The sequence below is a fragment of the Drosophila eugracilis genome, unplaced genomic scaffold (genome assembly GCF_018153835.1).
Source record: "Drosophila eugracilis isolate 14026-0451.02 unplaced genomic scaffold, ASM1815383v1 contig_367, whole genome shotgun sequence".
NCBI lineage: Eukaryota > Metazoa > Arthropoda > Insecta > Diptera > Drosophilidae > Drosophila > Drosophila eugracilis.
Window position 1 is genome coordinate 1,984,751 of NW_024573224.1, and position 17,657 is coordinate 2,002,407.

The following is a 17,657-nucleotide window of genomic DNA, read 5'->3' on the forward strand; positions in this document are numbered from 1 at the left end:
CCTTTCATGAGATTAAAGAAAAGTATTCTTAGAATTTACCTATAGAAACGGCCAAACTAATTTGTTTGACTTTTAGCTATAGTTTAATTATAGACTATCCGTTTAATTACTAGCTGTAAGTACTGAAGCTATTTATTTCCCAGTCTAATCTCAATGATAATTAAATGATATCAAAATATAAATTATATTTTTACAACTTCAATTAGAGTTGGTTTATACCTTAAACCCAGCTCTTAGGCTAAATATAAAATTAGTCCAAAAAAAAGGCACTAGCGAAAACGCCTCTGTTTAATGAATGTTAATAAATAAGTCATTTAGTTCACCAACAACTTGAATTGTATTCTTGGGATGGATACAAAACATTTAAATTTAAAAACACTACTTTTTTTTTGTTAATATTTCGGTATATTTTTTTTATTAGTATTAAAGTTTAATATTAGTTTTGCCTAAAACCAGTCACAAAACTGATCTCCAACTTTTCCGGCTCGGGCCACAACAGAAGTCGTTCGTAACGCATTATCGTAGGTAAATATCAACATTCTCGTCTCAGAGTGAATATGGATAAAGTAGTAAAAATTTCAAACTATATAATCCTCCAGTCCTTGTGTCAGTTGCCTTGGGGTGGTGATTGATAATCATACGATATGTTCTCGGGGTTTTCAAATCAACGCTAACGCTAAAGTTTTAATGTTACACGATAATAATAATAAATATGTAATAAATACTTTTGAAAAGCATAAACAAATTGCACGCTTGTAATAATTGCCACTAAATGAATAATACGAAAACAAATACCGATACAAGTCCAGCCCGAATGTGCTCAACAAAAGAATTGTCTTAAAATTAGGCAAACTGATTGCATGGAATGATGTCTCCGTAATTGACTGACCAACTGACTGAACCAGTTCGCGGTCACTCGTCTCCCTTCCACTTTTGTGCACGACCTCCTCCTCCTCCCTATTCGACTTTAAACGTACAAATCTTATGCAACTATGCATGGTGTGTGTTGTTTGTGTGTTTAGTAACAATTTGTTGATGTAGTAGTAGAAGTAGTTGCGATCCCTCACAGCGTTGGCATGTTGCGTCGATGTCCGTTGCTAGACCCGCTCGTCTCCGCTTCCTGCTGCGCCTTCTGTTTGGCTCGTCGGGCTTTTTGGCGCGTGTGCTCGATCTGGAAGTCCTCGACGCGCAAGTTGAGTCGCATCATGTTGTTTATAATGAATTCCTCTTCCACGATGTGCTCTTCAGGGGACCGTAGTACGGCCAGGGTCTCGCAAAGGCCAGTGCACGTCTTTCTCACCTTATGTCGGCTTAGCGAAGCTCCAATAATGACCAGGGCCACCTTAAAAATCACTCGTATGCCTTCGGCTAGAAAACAATCCCAGACACGCAGAAGCGTCTCCCAGGGGAGAGTGCGCGTCATTGCACACAGGAACCAGTCGGTCATGTAGAGCAGTGGCTCCACTTTGTGCTTTTGTAAGTGCCGGTATACTGGTGGGCACGTTTTCTTCAGCAGTCCCTCCAGAATTCCTGCATCGTTCTGAATCACCTCTAAGCCGGGTATGAAATAGTCCTGCAGGTACCTGTAAAAATAAACAAAAAAATACTATAAAAACTTTGGGAAATTGGTGGTCCAGAGTTTCAATTGATAATTAATATTTATCATTTTAGTAAATTATTTATAAACATTAATTAATCACAAATTCCATAATGTATTACAGTATGACTATAAACTTACACATCACACACGCTGACGAACACCCAGAATGCGTCCTCCGCGGGCAAGTGCATCAATAGGAAAGCAGCTATCGGCGCCTGTGCCTGACAGAAGCCGACTTTAGGATTGTATATCGAGTAGGCCTTTAGCACATTAAAGAGTTCGATCTGTCCAACTTTCTGCTCGTCGAGAAACATTTCGTGGAACGGAAACTGGCGATGTTTGTCCTTTTTGATTTCTTCAATAGTGGTCGGGTTTCCGGGTTTTTCTAGAAGCTCGTGATATACGTTGGGGTTCTTTTTCTTTAGCAAATACGCCCCCGATAAATAGAACCAGGCTTTGGGTCGCACCGACTTTGGTATACCCTTGCGGCACCGATCTCGGATCTGCATGATATGAACAAGAAATAGTTATTATAAAATTTATAAATATAATGTCTCTCTGGCAATTTGTTATTGGTTTTAAGAGCCCAAAATTGAATATTACATGCCATATTTACATATTTGATTTGGATGAAAATGAGCTCACTGCTCTCTAAATGGGCAATTAAACATTTGTCAGATTTACCGAGAGATTATTTGTACAGTGTACTACGGACTCACCTTTTTGTAATTTTTGGACATGTATATTGACCAGTTGTCGATCATGTAGAGCCATTTTTTCTCCCGCGCAATTATCTGTGCCTTGGACAGCGGCTCCTTGGGCTTGTCAGAGCGCTGGAAACCGCCATAGAATCCATTTCGATCCGGGCAGCTGGAGACGGTCGAGCAGAGGGAGATGGTGTCCAGGGATCGCGGTGCCGTGGCCATCGCCTACACCAGCTCTCCGGCCGCAGCAACAGTGAACTGAAAACACAAATCGTTACACGATCAGCATATACGCCCACTAACAGCACCCACTAATTGTGTATGCAAATTCACTGGTACAGGGGTATAGATAAATAGTCGGGAGAGACCCTCTCCATACTTGGATAACAACAAGTGCGCAATTAAGTGCACTACTTGCCTGCCTCTCTTTCTCTTTTGCTTGGGGAATGAATCTTTTTGATGCCCCACATTATTATTTTCGACAATCTCACACCGTTATCGTTATCAGAACCAAGTTGGTAAACGTGAAATTAGGCTATTTCGGGGTGATAACTTAATAATTGACCATGAAATATGATAGGCTCAGGGTCACACCTCATCTTCGTGGAGCAGATCCAATTGGCTGAGGCTACAGCTTAGGTGCGAAAGATACAGAAAAGGCATTGGCCACCAACTGAACGGAAATCTAATTCGTTCACTTGGTAATATTAAAGGCAAAGACGGTCATAAACAGCTGTTGATTGGTCCCTAATCGCTGGAGTTAGGTAATTGGTCATCAGCAGTTGGCTCCAAACAGAATGGGACAGTGAAAATACTCGTATAAATCTATTAGATTCTCCCATCCTTAATGACAGTGGGCCACGGTCTGCCACCGGTGGCACCACATGCATCGCCGGATGCTCGAGTTTGCTTAATGAGCAACTCACTTCACTTCGGCGGCAATCACAAAAACAACAGCTAATTGAGGGAACTGTGTCTGCGGCAGAACAAGTGACTGAATAATTGCAACAGCACGACAAAAGAAGAAAGAAATAAGGGCTAGATATTTGAAGATTCGAGACTTTTGAACTCCCTATATTGTGTCGGATTCAGAAAAACATTTTTAGAAAATCTTATGTTCTAAAACAACTGACTAAGATTGAGTCATATACTCCAGTTTCTGAGTAAGATTGACAAGAATTATCTATTTAAAAAGAATATACTCTACTTAGAAAGTGACATCAAGCCAAATAATTAAGATATTATTTTGCTTTTTATTAATTGTTTATATTTTTGTCAATTTATTTCAAATATTTAAAAAAAAAAGTCAAGGGATCAGATTCGGATAACTTTCTGGAATATGAACAAATGTTTTAAAAAACATTCACTTTTAAAGAAAAAAACATATTGAGATTAAAACTATGAGTAAGCTTTTTATAAAACTAAAGTTTTTGTATCGTATTTCAATAAAAATCATTATATTCTTTGTAAACTAGCGTAAAAATCAGCGAAAGGGGGAAAACGCGATGCAAAAGCAGTGCACGAACACAAATGCAATCTGTCGAAGACAACGATATATCCGACAAATTGCGACCTTCGAGGTTTACCGATCGGGGAACAGAACGAGAACCCTTATCGACCGCCGAGTGATATAAAATAATATCGCAAGCCTCGGCGGCGGCGTTGTCACCTTAGTGGGTGGGCGTTGGGCGGTGGGTGGTGAGTGGCGTGTTGGAAACGAAACTATTTTAGCCCATTTATTTCTTAACTGACAATTTGGCTGCCATTTTGCCTACGCGCTCCAAAATGAGTAAAGCCTTAGCGTAGTGTGTGTATGTGCACAATACAGGGCAATTGTTGTTATTAACAGTGAAACGTTCCTACACCGCTCGCCCCCACATTCACATGTAAACTTTTCGCCTCACCTTTTGCTATGCTGTTCTCGTTGTTGTTGTTGCTGCCTTTGCTGGTATTGTTGCTTCCGTGGAATGCGCAATAATTTATATTTCACGTTGGTTGTAGGTTTCTTTTTTGAGTGGTTTTTCCAGCACACACTTGCGCCAGCACAAATGTGTTGGATTTTATTGTGAAAACATAATATCCGAAGAGCTTTTTGTTTATTTTCTATGCAAAATAAGGGAGAGCGAGATTGGCGATGGCAACGAAGCAACTACTTGCGATAGTCGATGAAGCTATCGATATTTAACCACGTAAAAGTTGGCAACGTTGTTTGACGCTTACGTTGCCAGAAGTTATAAAACCTGATTGCGAAAAATTTCAAAAGATTTGAAATGGTAAATTTATTTGTTGTTTTTTAACTAACAAACAGCAAATCATCCGGGGAGCTCAGAAATCCACTTGGAACCTACTTTTAAATGTACCACTCGCCACATTGGCAGCCAAATGAGTGGAAACACCTGCACAATCGAAAATTCGGAAAATCTGCTAAGGATTTCCCGCCACGGACCAACGCTGGTGACCTTGTACAAAAGCACCATCGACATGGCACTGCTAATGAGCATCAGTCTAACGAAGATTTGGCGTTCGTGAGAACTAAGATTCTTGAAGTTTCCCGCCAAGATGCAGAGAACAATCTGCCAAGGCAGAAGCAGTTTCATAACCATAACTAGGCCATAGGTCATCGTTGAATATCCAAAACAGGTTTGGTGCAGGATATCTAGGAAGTCATCAAAGGCCGGAAAGCTGCCGATAACGAAAAGGGAGTACCAGCTGTAAATTAGTATGTAATGTGCTGCTGTCTTCGGTCCAATGTTTTCGTTCTTCTCCATCTTCATCCGCAGAGCCATTTGCAGTTCCATGGCAAGCATTTGGATAACCACCGATTCGTAGGAGGTGCATGTAAGGGTGTAAAGGGTACTTAAATTGAAGAACACCAATTCATTGGCCTGCATACTGCGTCGATGCCAGAAGGCTACATAACCCAAGTAGATCCAGGACACAATATACATGACCCACGGATGCCAGCCAATTAGACTGTATTCAATGGCAGCAAGAAGCACGAAAACATTACTTAGCCAGGTGAGGAGATTTAGGTGTATCCCATTGGCCAACGGACGAAGAAGGGTAAGCAAGACACTAAACACAAAAGCTTTGGGCTGCGAGCAACCCAGCGATTCCGGTAATCCAGATACGACAGTAAGTCCAAAAAGTAAAAGTAGCCACACGTAGAATTGCGGTCCACGCTTACGGAAAGCCTCTCGATTACTATAGCCAGCGAATCCCAAGTAACCCACTGCCATGATGTATCGCCTGTGAAAGCCACCCAAGCAAATCAGGGTTATTAAAGCTGAGGAAATCAAACTCTTCCGGCACACCATTTCGGGTTTCTTGCGCAAAACGTGCAGCGTCACCTTCCAGTAGAGAGAAGGTAATAGTAAGATTACTTGCACCAGGAATGGTATCCTTTCGAGTAGCATGAAAATCAACAGCAGAGCGGTAAATAATCGATGAAATCCTATTGCGTGTATCAACTGTTTGGAATTAGTTTCTTCTGGAAATTCTATGTGGTTTCTGCCCTTTTTTCTAGTTGTTAGACGACAGCGCAGACAATATATCCACCCGATTCCAGCCAAACTCACTGCAATAACTTGAATTTGTCTGTAATAGTTCTTGAAATAATCCATTCCTTTGATCAGCACTGGCATAAAGTTGCAGCTATAGTCCAGAAGAGCCCTGAAACGACGCTGATTCTTAAGGCCCGTAGAATCCCGTAAAAAGCTGTCCATAATTTTAAAGTTAAGCCAAAATGCGGGTATCCTTTTGGGATGGAGTTCCCTCAAACGGCGGGCTTGAGCCAGAAGTTGCTTGGCATTGGTCAGCATGGCGTTGGCCTCGTAACGCAAACTGGCATTGAGCATACCTTTGGGCAGCATTCCGCGACTTTTTACTGGCGGTGGCAATCCAAGCAAGGCGCTCATAAGAGCTGTGAGGTGAGGAGGATTAAGGACATGCAAGGGCATTTTATAACCACTTTCATTTGCCGCAAAACTGCGTCCTGGCATGGATTTTATGTGAGCTACTCCAGAACCCCAGAGGAAGAAGGGAGATTCTACAGCCAGACTGCATTGGTCTAAAACCAGTATTTATATTAAATGGGTGTGTTTAGATGTTTTAATCAAATATTAATTAGTTAGTTAATTCTTACTTTTTGTATCGCTAAGATCAGAGGTAAAAAGGTACGCCGTTCTTTGGTCGGGAAAGGCTCGCTCAAATCTTTTGTAGAGGTTCCATACATTTTCTTGAATCTTTTGAAGTATTTTTCCAGATGGTTCTACACCGGTCATATGAACAAAAAAAATGATTCCAGTGGAATTTAAAAAGTCACGAGATTTGCCGTTAAGAAACCTTTTAACAGATCGACAAACATAATCTTCTACTTCGGCAAAGGATTGGAAACCGCCTGACTCAGTTTCAAAACTAGTTTCTATAGGTCTATTAAGTTTGGGAAAGCGTAAAAAAATATCCGGCGTGGTCCACCCAAAACTGTTGGTACACCGATCGAATATGGAGTCAATAGGGGCTGGCTTACCTAGCCACCCACGAATAACCCTTGCCGCGTCCTCATTATAGCCAGAAAACAATGAAATATATGGGGATATGGTGTTGTAGGTATCCGTCTCCGGACGACTAATCCCAACTAGACCCTGGTGCAAGAAGAGATTCCGAAGCAGTGGTACGTTTTTGCACTGGTTGGCCAAGAAAATCTGAGCGGACAATCCTTCTCTCAAGAAAACGACGAGGCGATCGGCAGGCGGTGGCTCCTTCAACGGCTCCATTTTCTGAGGTTCCAAGATGCCCGAGGATGTCGAACGAAGGTAAATCAAAACCACTGAGAAAACCAGAAGCAGCTGGAACGCTGCGAAACTAAGATATGAATTCAACATTATAATGTAAATATAATTTTCTTCAAAGTTTTCTAATATTCCTTTTCCAATTTAGGTTGCTACGATACAGTAACAGTAATTAATATAAAAAACACAGTTTTGTAATCAATTTATCCGTGATTTTTTGTGTCAGACTTAAGGTACTTTTTTTTGTTAACTTCTATTAAGCTTTAAAATTATAAACTTTTAATCCGTTTCCTAACTAAATTTATTGAAAATTTAGCTTCCAATTTTTGCATTTTTTTTATATTTTATTATCGAGGTCCCATTTCGAAATATTTCAGATATGAAGTTGGCTATCCTTCAAACATATTTCTGGTGCTCCTGTTCAATTTTTGCCAATGTGTTGTTTCTATTGAATCGTCGCTTCACATATCGAATATTTATAAAAGTAAAAAATCTGATGGAGATGTGGAAATCACAGATGGTGCTGGTGCAGGTACTGCTGATGTTGTGCGTGTTCCGCTTATACTTTCAGTCGGGACCGATATACCATTTGGAACCTCAGAAAACTCTGCCGGAAATGGGTCTACAAGCACCCGCCGATCGCCTGGTGGTCTTTCTTCTCGAAGGACTCCGGGCGGACGTGTTCTTTTCGCAAAACTGCAGTCGCTTTTCCTACTTTCGGGATCTATTACTTCGGGAAGGACTAGTCGGTATATCTAAATCTAGTGTTCCGACTCTCACTCGATCTGCAGAAGTTGCCTTATTCGCTGGATTCAATCAAATGCCTCCCGTTCTGCCGACTGGGAAATTCGACTCCATCTTCAATCGCACCTCAGCCTCCGACAGGGGGATGGTTCAAAGATTTTCAGACCTTTCAGATCTTCGAGTCAGCCTGGAGAGTAGTGCTTGCGTTAAATCTATGCAAAACGCAACTAGACTCTTAATGGTCGTATACGTGGACAATTTCGGTGGAGCTAATCCACAGGATTTTAATTATAAAAAGAATCTTCACAATACCCAGCGGAACATCCGGGATGCCTACGAAATGATTGAGAGTACCTTTGATGACAAGAGAACTGCATACCTTTTTACATCTGCCCACGGTCTTACCAATTTAGGTAAGTTCTTGATCAGTTATACTTCTATAGTTCCACAAAGTGGTATAATATTGGGGTTTCAGGTTCCTATGGCAGCGGGTCGGATGAGGAAAGGGATACACCCTTCTTTCTTTGGGGTGCCGGAGTTAATGGCAAACCCGAAAATATTACCTCAAATTATTCTATCAGCCATGGTGTTATCGTTCAGCTCCATAAGTTGGCCCAGATCCAGTTTGCTCCTCTTATGTCTGCCTTAATTGGACTGCCGCCACCGGTTCACAATCTGGCTAAGCTGCCACTGGGCTACATGAAGGTATCCCGGGAGTACGAGAGAAAGGCAACTCATTTGAATGCACTACAACTTCTAACCCAAACCAAGGCCATTATAAGACGTCATGAACTGGGAGTTTTCCACAAGTGGCTGCCGAAGTTCAATGATCTAGATCTGCAACGGATTGCATTTTATCAGAACCAGATGAACCACCTGTTGGACAACGGCTGGCGAAGCAGGGCGATGCAGACGAGTGTATTGGCAATCAAGGTGGCTCAAAAGTCTTTGAAGTTCTACTATACATATTACCATATTCCACTTATCGTGACAACGGTGTTGGCACTGCTGGGTAGCCAAATTTACCTGTTGATGAAGCTATCACGACATTCAACGGACTCCAAGATTCAGCCCAGAGGCTTTCTCACATGGAGCACAGTTCTACTAGTCTCACTGGGTATTTCCCTTGGTGAGCTAGTTTTCTTGCAATGGGCTCCAATTTCGACAATCATCTGCCTGTTGGTTCCCTTTGGCATCTGGAGCTTGGCCATGGCCGAGGTGCCCCAGAGCGGTTGCTGGGTCTTTAAACCGCTGAAACATTTACAATTGATAGTAGCTCCTGCTGCATCTATCATTATGGCGCTCTGCTACAGCTATCCCTTCGGTCTAGTATATCTTCTTTGCGTTCTCTGCCTCAAATCATCTGCATATGTCCTATCGCTTTGCCGTAACCATTCTACTGTATTTCTACGCTTCCCTGTTTGGTACTGGACATTGGATGACTAGCTTTACTTATTTGGCTAACACAGCGCGACTGTTCCTTCCGGATTCGTGCACTGCACCGATGCCAATTCTAGTGTTTATCCATTTGCTGATTCCATCGCTAATAATCCTGTCCAGCTTACGGGCACTGGGTTGGTTTGGAACAAAGATACATTCAATTTTTTCCAGTGTGATGCTCATATGCAATGCCGTCGTCATGTTCTATGTTTTATTTGTTCCCCATCACGAAAATTGGCCGGACACCCATCCAACTATAATTAATGCAGTATTCGCCCAATTGACGGTTATTATGCTCTTTTTCTGCGATACTGTTGTCTCTTTTCTCTTTCGGAATATCAAATAGATCAGACCTATATCGCCCTGCAATTGTCGGAAGAGATGTACATAAATTTGTTTCAAAATTATCTAAATGTAAAAAAATTAATGGTCTATAAGTCTAAAACTTTTTAAAGTTTTTACTAAACTTGTACCAAGTTAAAAATCTTTTAGATTATTAGGAGCTGTCTATCGTTCTTTTATTAACAAAACGAAAAGGCAAAACAGAGTTTTTTGTGAGACTCTGTTTAACACTCCATTGGGCTAACTCTTTATTTTACAAAATATTTTTAAGGATTTAAGGTGTTCATATAAGTATATAAGGTTCGAAGGCGTAATACTTTAAGTAGAAAATTATCTTAAATGCAGCTGGCTGGCTGGATTAGGTACAACTTTGCAGGCGCTTACAGCCAGAAAATGAGACCTTTTTGGCTTCTAATGTACTCGTATAAAGCATTTAACAGAACTTTAATCTACTCAGATTTGGGTTTCTTCGTTTCCAAATGGGCCTGCAAATTATATAAAATTAAATCAACTCTAAAACTCAGACAATATAGTTAAAACTCACCTGTTCGGCTACCTTGAGAAGGCTATCGAAGCTGTTTTGACCAGTTTCCATGACCATGCCATGGAAGATCTTTGTTTCGGTGGATGTGAGAAGTTCGTATGGTGAACCGAACTCTACAAGATGACCTGCGTCCATTACTAGAACACGATCCGAATCCATAATCGTGTTCAGGCGATGGGCTATAGTTAGCACTGTGCAGTCGCGGAATTTACTTCGAATTGTCGCCTGGATCAGGGCATCGGTTTGCGGATCCACATTGGCCGTTGCCTCGTCCATCACTAGGACACGATTCTCTCGGAGAATTGCCCTGGCCAGGCAAACCAATTGACGCTGCCCAACGCTGAAATTATTGCCACCCTCGGATATCTTGCTCTGCAGTCCATTGGGTAGTTCTGCAATGAGTGGTTTCAGCTTAACCTCCTCTAGAGCTTCCCATAGCTTGGCATCGTTATACTCCTCAAAGGGATCCAAGTTATATCGCATGCTTCCTGAGAAAAGTACAGGTTCCTGTGGTATAATGGATATCTTGCTGCGCAAGTCAAACAGTCCCATCTCAGCCGTGTCCCTTTCATCGATGGTGATGATGCCCTCATTGTATGATAGTCGGAAGAGAGCGTTGATTAGCGAGGATTTGCCAGCTCCAGTTCGACCAACAATACCCACTTTTTCACAGGGCAGGATATGGAAATTGAGTGCCTTAAGAACGTACTTAGCCTGCTGATCCGGGAAGTAGCGCAGACATAGATCCTCTGCTATAATCTCACCCTTTTCGGGCCAGCTCGGAGAGGGTTTCTTGCCTTCTCGTGACTCAAATTCGCCCTCCGGTTCGATTTCGTCGTATTCCACTACTCGCTCCACAGCAGTCATCGTATTCTCCAGTTCCGCCGATTGGCGCATTCCCCACTGCACCATTCCAGTCATACCCATCGCCTGGGTGATTGCCAATCCCACTTCTCCAGAACTTTTCGGTGGGTTTATAAAGTAGTTAAGAATTATTATCACAATATACAAGGTGCAGAAGCAGTCTAGGTAATAGCCAAAAGCTCGATTCGTCGCCAGAAAGGTGTAGTATCCGGAGCTGTGCAAATCTTGTAAATTGTCGAACTCCGCAATCAGTTCCTTTTGAGCTCCCAGAGCTCGGATTGTGGGCAAGCCGGTAATCGTGGCGCTCAAATGAGAATATATAGGTGATCTAGCCACAGCCTCTAATCTTTTCACATCTCTTGATGTCTTCAGGTAAAACTCTCTGATATAGTAGAAAATCAAAGCTAAGGCTAAGGTCAAAATGAGGTAGTACGGATTAGTGATGCAAATCACCACAATTATTCCGAGTAAAGTCAGGAATATTTGAATCACATCCAGCATAACAGTTGGCAGAATCTCATCCAATTGTCCCAGATCCTTGGAGAAGCGGTTGAGTATGCGTCCCGAGGGATTCGTGTTGAAGAAGTACATGGCTGCCCTTGTAATGCCCTGGTACATTGCGTTGTGCATCTGCGTGGAGCTTCGCATGGCCATTTTGTAGAACAACATGGTGCGTACTATGGTGAGCACCACCACGCCCATATTAAGAGCAGCAAAGAAGTACATGTCCTGTGGATCACTATTAAGATCCGTCTCATCGTACACTCTCTTATCTACCCTGTAAGTTTAATTTATGTATTAGTTAAAATTATCAGCTAAGAACAAACATCACTGACTCACCAATAAGATAAAAAGTAGTCCGCTGCTGAGGAGAGGATTTGTGTGGCCAAGAAGAGGAAGACAATAAAGAAGATCATAAACCAACTGCTTCCCGCTGTTAGATACTCCCTGTACAGACCCAGACCGATCTTGCCTTCCACTCGCGTCTCTTGCATCTGCATGGTCGACTCCTGGGCCATGGACTCCGCCATGGAGCTTAACGAGGTGAAGCTATTGTTTCGGGTGCTTGGCTTACTATTCCTACTACCCCTTCTGCTCATCGAAGGCACATTCAATAGGTCTGGACCATCTCCACCTGCCCCATCCGCTTCGTCCAGTTCTTCGTCATTTTTATTCGGCGCAGTCAGCAGCTGAGCAAAATCCAATCCACTTCGCTTCATCGATGAATACGTGCCCTTGGCACTTATACGACCCTTGTCCATGATGACTATTAGATCAGCCTGTTCCAGAAACTGCAGCTGGTGGGTGACCAGGATCACGAGCTCACTTCTCAAATAACCGCGCATACACTGATCAAACAAGTGGCGCCCGACGTGGGTATCAACAGCGCTGAGTGGATCATCGAGTAGATAGATATCTGCTCGCCGGTAAACTGCTCGGGCCAAACTAATCCTGGCCTTCTGCCCGCCGGAAAGTGATGCTCCCCGTTCGCCGACTATTGTCTTGTCACCGAAAGGTAATAGTTCGAAGTCCCTCTCTAGGGCGCACTTCTTTACCACAGTGCGATAGCGATGCTTGTCCCATTCCAATCCAAACAGAATGTTCTGGCGCACAGTGCCGGTAAAAAGCCACGGCTCCTGGGCAGCATAGGAATAACTTCCATTGACCCTCAAGGTTCCACTTTCTGACGGCAGTTCGCCGAGAACCGCTTGAATTAAGCTTGACTTGCCAGCACCTACGGGTCCGATGACGGCCACCAATTTACGACGTCCCAGCTGTAGATTGATATCCTCCAACGTGGGATCCACCGAATGGCTCTCCCACCGGGCCTGGAACTGGCTGAATTCGATTAAATTCTCTGAGGATCCATTGCTCTTAGGACTGTCTTCAATTTTGATTTCTGCCTTCGGGATCGGTATAATCGGGCTCTTCGACTTGTCCCTGACCTGGGTCTCTGGGCGATGCATAAATGTCTCCAATCTTCGAACGGAAACCAGTAGCTCGGCGAATTGGGAGATGCCTTGCGGGAAGAACATGGTCACTGAGCGACGCAGGATATTGTAGTAGGCAGTGACGAAGAAAGCCCTCTCAGCATTCAGGACATTCCCCAGCAGGACGAATGCAATTAAACTGGAAGCGGTGAAAATCCGCGACAGGAACATGGAAAACGACATTAGGATGCCGCGAATGTAGTTGACTTGTTTGATGGACAGCATCTCATTGAAGCGGGTGAGCTCCACCATCTTGCCGAATGGCTTCTCCCAGGCGTACATCTTGATAACCTGAATTCCCGATATGATCTCGTTCATCATGCGGACACGTTCGTCCGTTCGCAAAGCGGTACGCAGGCGCAGCACGCTTGTCCGTTTGCCAAGGTAGGATTGGAAAGGCAGGAACAGCAACATTATGGCCACCCCAAAGAGGGCAGATACGCCAATCTATAAAATAAATAAAAATAATTAGTAGATTATTCAGATAGAACTGTGCGGAACATTAAAGTTGTTTTTATATATTTGTCAACTACAACATTGCCCCTCCAAATTAGATTCACCTCCATTAGCTGGGCTTCCATATTTGCGGGCAACAATAAGTAATTAATAATAATAACACAACATTTATATTCAAGGCGAAAGCGATTGTTGATAGATATTTATATTTAATAACTGGACGGGGAAGTATAAAAGTTTTAGCGATGTGAAATTTTAACCATAAATAATTAGTTTCTGTAAAGCATGGCATACCCTTTGTTAAAAAGTTACTAGAAGACTTTGCTTTGCAATCCACAACAAAACAAAAATTTCCACTCATTTCATATAACTATATAACGATAGATGTGTGTTCGAGGGAGGGTCACTTAAAAGACCGAACTCTTAAAAGAGGCTTGGCTAGAAACCGGTTTAACTTTTTGAATAGAAACAGTCTCCGATTTCCTAACCACCCACTTACCTCAAGAAACATCAGGTAGGTGACTGCAATAAGTTCCAAAGGAGCTATCCAGAGGTAGTGTACGTTGATCAGAACCGTATCAAAGCGACCAACATCGTTGGAGAGAAGATTGACCACCTGACCGACTGTGGTGTCGCCCAGAGCAGTTCTACTCAGCCGGAGAGCCTTGCGATAGATAAGACTGCTGAGTGCTGAAACAGCAGAGGATTAATGGTCGGTAAGCCTTGATAAGGTAGAGAATTCCGCACTTACCAACGCGCATTTTCATACCCAGATGAAGTAGACCCAACATATAAGGATGACCTATGAGCACACTAAATACGGAACCGGCAATAAGACCTGCTGCATACAACTGGGCCTTTGTAAAATCCGGATCATTGCCCGCAAAATAAGCCATTACTCCAAACAAACAAATGGGCTGGGTGACTCTGAGATTGAATAAAGTAAACGGTAAGTATTCAGCAAGATGATCTATTTAGCAGATACTTACTTAGTTAAGAATTCCTGGGCAAATAGGCACATGCCCGTAAGGAACAACCGAAAGCCAAATACTTTTATTAGGGCGCGACCCAAATGTGGTGTCTCATTTTTGGTTAGCTGCTCATCCCAAGCTTTGCACAATTGATCTCCAAGAGAGTCTACACAGATTATCCAAATTAAAATGGTAAGATGATATTTCAGTAAATCAATTAACTTACCAGACTTGTGCTCTTTTAGGGCCCTATACAGATCCTTCTGCTCCAGAGTCTTCTTCCGCCCTTTAAAAAGCACTGGCATGGCAAAACTTCACGTAGAAGCAGCATCACGTAGGTAGATTTTATTGGAAGTACAATTAAAACATAATTAGCGAAAGGCTGCCTGTTATCAGAGACTTATACTGATAATTTTTTTGTGATGTTATAATAACCAAAAAATGAACAGACAAGTGACATTCCCGGGCTCTTATCAGTTGGGAAAAACGGTTGCTATAAGCTGAGTATGTCACGGCCAGAAGTCTTTAACGAAAATTAAGTTTTTCTAACTCGAATTCTACTGACAATAGAATCAACAATTAAACCTCTGTGTAATTCAAAGATAATGGGTTTATATACTATATTTCCTGAAAAAAAAAGTATCCCCCATAGTAATAGACTAGAGTAAACAAATATTTTCATAGAAAAAATATTTACTGACACTGATGCATCTATATTTTACGATAAGCCTGACACAAGTTCCCAGTGATTTTGTTTTTTTTTTGTACTTTTAAATGACCAAACAAAAATTCATTACGATTAATAAGTTGTGTGACATGCTTAGTAAAAGTAAAAGTTTTATTTTAAAGGGAAATCTTATCGGTAATCAGAAGTCTATATAAATTAAATTATGAATGGCATATTGTCAGATAGCCGTATCGAATAAGGAAGGTCAACACTTCTCCTAAAAATCTTGATTTTCCGATATTGTTAGAGTTCTGATTCATTTGACTATAAAACATTTATCGCCTAGTTAGATATCACCGTTGGATATCGTTGATAAAAATGCATTCAACTTAGCTTTTCCTCTGCAATAATGGCAGAAAAAATGTAGCTTAAGCAAAGTGTCACTTTCAATTGGTAGCCAATTGAATAAATCTCTGAGCTCCAGTCAAATGCAAAAAGATTTCCTCGCCTCGAACATGTAAATTAAACGAGCCATTGAATGAAATAATCAACTTGTCAGTGTTGTCAAGCCGTCTGTGCCCCAACCCCGTTTTCGTCATTCACAATACAACGAAAATATAGCACCTAAACTAGTCATCAATGGGGTAATTTTTTCTTATCATCACAGCTTTAATCACTCGTGTTTCCCAATAATGTTATGATTTTGGAGTATACGCGTAATGTGTATTAATTGATATTATTAAACCGGTATTAATAATTTTTATTTAGCATTTATTTGTTTATTAATGTTTGTCGCCATTAAAGCTTTAAACGAAGATTCAATCATATAAATGACTTAGGGGAATACACTAGAAAGTTCGAACTGCCAACCACTTATACTCACCAAAACAGTAGGGAGGAGAGGGGGTTGGAGCGTTCCCGGGGATTCTCCGGCAGTTCATCGGCTTTCATCGACTGCATGCTGATTGCACTGATTGGAGTTAAATTGTACTATATAGAATGTAGCATTACAAGGGACTCGTTTGGTCGCCGGGTTTGTCTTTGGACGACCGCGTTTGATTAGCACTTCTCAATCAAAAAATAGGAGACACGCGCTTGACTCTAATATAATTAGTTTGGTATTAGCCGGGGAGAAACCAGATGGAATTCGAATCAACTTTAAAAAATAATACAAATTCGATTTCTATTCGCGTTTGAAAAGAGTAAACTTTTCCACTGGCAGAGTACAGGTAATATTGCGTGGCATTTGATTTGGTATTTCACGTTTGCGAGTGCTGCGAGATCGGGTTAAAAAGATCACTTCACTTTAAGATTCTTCGTATGTATATCTATTTGTTACAACCGAATACGAATTTCATCATTGGTTGTATTAAGTATTTGTTGCTTTAGTTCGTAGCACATATAACTTATCGGGAACGTTTCGCAGTTCACATGGCAATACCCACTATTCTACACACGACTATGTGCTTGCTCCGACGGTCAGCCTCATTCTAATGTCTGGCTCTCCCGTGCTCCACCTTTAATACTTGCCCCACTGAGCTCTCTGCTTCTATTGTGTCTGGTTAAGATCGGACATATCTCTGCTGCTCTCTGTAGCTCTTTGTGCTCTTCAAAGTGTTCAACTCTTCGCTTTACGATCTCTTAATCCTTAGGTATTTCTCTTTGGGCCTTGCACTCTTAAGCTCTTTTTGTGGGGCTTAGTAATATCTTGTTTGAAGTGATAAGCAGGACAAATGGGTGGTTTTCTCGTTTTGCATGACACCTTGTTATAGTAATCAGTTATAACCAATGTGTAATAATGATAAGCATTTTTATCGGACCCGCCAACAATGTTGTCTCAAAAACAGTTCACTAGCTCTGTTCCAAATATTTATAATTTGTAAGTATAATATTAATATATTAAATTATTTTAAAAAAGAGATATTATGAGGAATGACAATAATTGTTATCTTAATTAACGGTTTTACATACGTAATTTAACTTCATTATCTTATAAATTATAAGATCGTTTTAGGAAGGAAACGTAATATATTATATTGCATACTTTGCGGCATTGAATTAATAAAAGATGACTTAGAGTATGCTATTAAAAAATGGTGGAGAACCAAGTGGTTTTGTATTCACCTTTATCAAGATAAATATGGGTAGGCTTTGTTAGTGTTTAAATTAGGCAAAAAATCTAGTAACAAATTTCAAAAAACACAAAATATATACATATGTTAATTTTTAAAAATAAATTGTGATTAAGGTAAATAAATATATTAGATTTTACTTTGTGTGTATGCAGAAATGTACATTTTACTTTTTGTTTCCCATAAATCTAACAATATCTTTAATGATGGTCAATGCAATTATAGCGGGTGATTGGCGATATGATCCCGGATTGCTAATTGAATTAATAAGATAACGCATAGCAACAAACAAAATCGGTATGCATAATATATAGGTGGGGCCTCCCACGGGATGGGCAGGCTTATTGAGATCGTGGGTAATCTCAACATTGCATTGGATGACCCTGGGTGGAAGGAAGTCCTCGATTAGATT

At 41.3% G+C, this 17,657-nt stretch overlaps 4 protein-coding genes across 4 annotated transcripts; 1 reads left to right on the forward strand and 3 right to left on the reverse strand.

Moving 5' to 3' along the window:
- Window positions 1-313: 313 nt before the first annotated feature.
- LOC108116428 (TBC1 domain family member whacked) lies at window positions 314-4,458 on the reverse strand. The gene is made up of 4 exons (XM_017228322.2): window positions 4,209-4,458; window positions 2,320-2,562; window positions 1,739-2,103; window positions 314-1,583 (listed from the first exon to the last, which is right to left on the reverse strand). Exons 2-4 carry the CDS (start codon window positions 2,524-2,526, stop codon window positions 1,064-1,066), a joined length of 1,092 nt encoding a protein of 363 aa, XP_017083811.1. The 5' UTR covers window positions 2,527-2,562; window positions 4,209-4,458; the 3' UTR covers window positions 314-1,063.
- A 140-nt stretch (window positions 4,459-4,598) lies between these two features.
- LOC108116299 (GPI ethanolamine phosphate transferase 1) lies at window positions 4,599-7,187 on the reverse strand. The gene is made up of 2 exons (XM_017228088.2): window positions 6,449-7,187; window positions 4,599-6,373 (listed from the first exon to the last, which is right to left on the reverse strand). Exons 1-2 carry the CDS (start codon window positions 7,185-7,187, stop codon window positions 4,617-4,619), a joined length of 2,496 nt encoding a protein of 831 aa, XP_017083577.2. The 3' UTR covers window positions 4,599-4,616.
- Window positions 7,188-7,473: 286 nt separating this feature from the next.
- On the forward strand, window positions 7,474-9,409 carry LOC108116456 (GPI ethanolamine phosphate transferase 1). Its single transcript, XM_017228385.2, has 2 exons — window positions 7,474-8,251; window positions 8,314-9,409. Exons 1-2 carry the CDS (start codon window positions 7,474-7,476, stop codon window positions 9,282-9,284), a joined length of 1,749 nt encoding a protein of 582 aa, XP_017083874.2. The 3' UTR covers window positions 9,285-9,409.
- A 365-nt stretch (window positions 9,410-9,774) lies between these two features.
- Window positions 9,775-16,585, reverse strand: LOC108116455 (probable multidrug resistance-associated protein lethal(2)03659). Its single transcript, XM_017228384.2, has 8 exons — window positions 15,997-16,585; window positions 14,673-14,758; window positions 14,465-14,612; window positions 14,227-14,402; window positions 13,975-14,165; window positions 11,869-13,466; window positions 10,165-11,806; window positions 9,775-10,105 (listed from the first exon to the last, which is right to left on the reverse strand). The coding sequence occupies exons 1-8, from the start codon at window positions 16,071-16,073 to the stop codon at window positions 10,070-10,072; spliced, it is 3,954 nt and encodes a 1,317-aa protein (XP_017083873.2). The 5' UTR covers window positions 16,074-16,585; the 3' UTR covers window positions 9,775-10,069.
- Between the last annotated feature and the right edge of the window lie 1,072 nt (window positions 16,586-17,657).

What these genes read in the sequence shown, in the direction of transcription:
- LOC108116456 (XM_017228385.2), top strand. Translation starts at nt 7,474, where the DNA reads ATGAAGTTGGCTATCCTTCAAACATATTTCTGGTGCTCCTGTTCAATT. An exon ending in CCACGGTCTTACCAATTTAG is followed by an intron (nt 8,252 to 8,313) that starts GTAAGTTCTTGA and finishes TTGGGGTTTCAG; the next exon opens with GTTCCTATGGCAGCGGGTCG.
- LOC108116455 (XM_017228384.2), bottom strand. Translation starts at nt 16,073, where the DNA reads ATGCAGTCGATGAAAGCCGATGAACTGCCGGAGAATCCCCGGGAACGC. An exon ending in CTCTCCTCCCTACTGTTTTG is followed by an intron (nt 14,759 to 15,996) that starts GTGAGTATAAGT and finishes TTCTACGTGAAG; the next exon opens with TTTTGCCATGCCAGTGCTTT. An exon ending in CCTACCTGATGTTTCTTGAG is followed by an intron (nt 13,467 to 13,974) that starts GTAAGTGGGTGG and finishes TTTATTTTATAG; the next exon opens with ATTGGCGTATCTGCCCTCTT.
- LOC108116428 (XM_017228322.2), bottom strand. Translation starts at nt 2,526, where the DNA reads ATGGCCACGGCACCGCGATCCCTGGACACCATCTCCCTCTGCTCGACC. An exon ending in TGTCCAAAAATTACAAAAAG is followed by an intron (nt 2,104 to 2,319) that starts GTGAGTCCGTAG and finishes CATATCATGCAG; the next exon opens with ATCCGAGATCGGTGCCGCAA. An exon ending in TTCGTCAGCGTGTGTGATGT is followed by an intron (nt 1,584 to 1,738) that starts GTAAGTTTATAG and finishes TTATTTTTACAG; the next exon opens with GTACCTGCAGGACTATTTCA.
- LOC108116299 (XM_017228088.2), bottom strand. Translation starts at nt 7,187, where the DNA reads ATGTTGAATTCATATCTTAGTTTCGCAGCGTTCCAGCTGCTTCTGGTT. An exon ending in TGATCTTAGCGATACAAAAA is followed by an intron (nt 6,374 to 6,448) that starts GTAAGAATTAAC and finishes TACTGGTTTTAG; the next exon opens with ACCAATGCAGTCTGGCTGTA.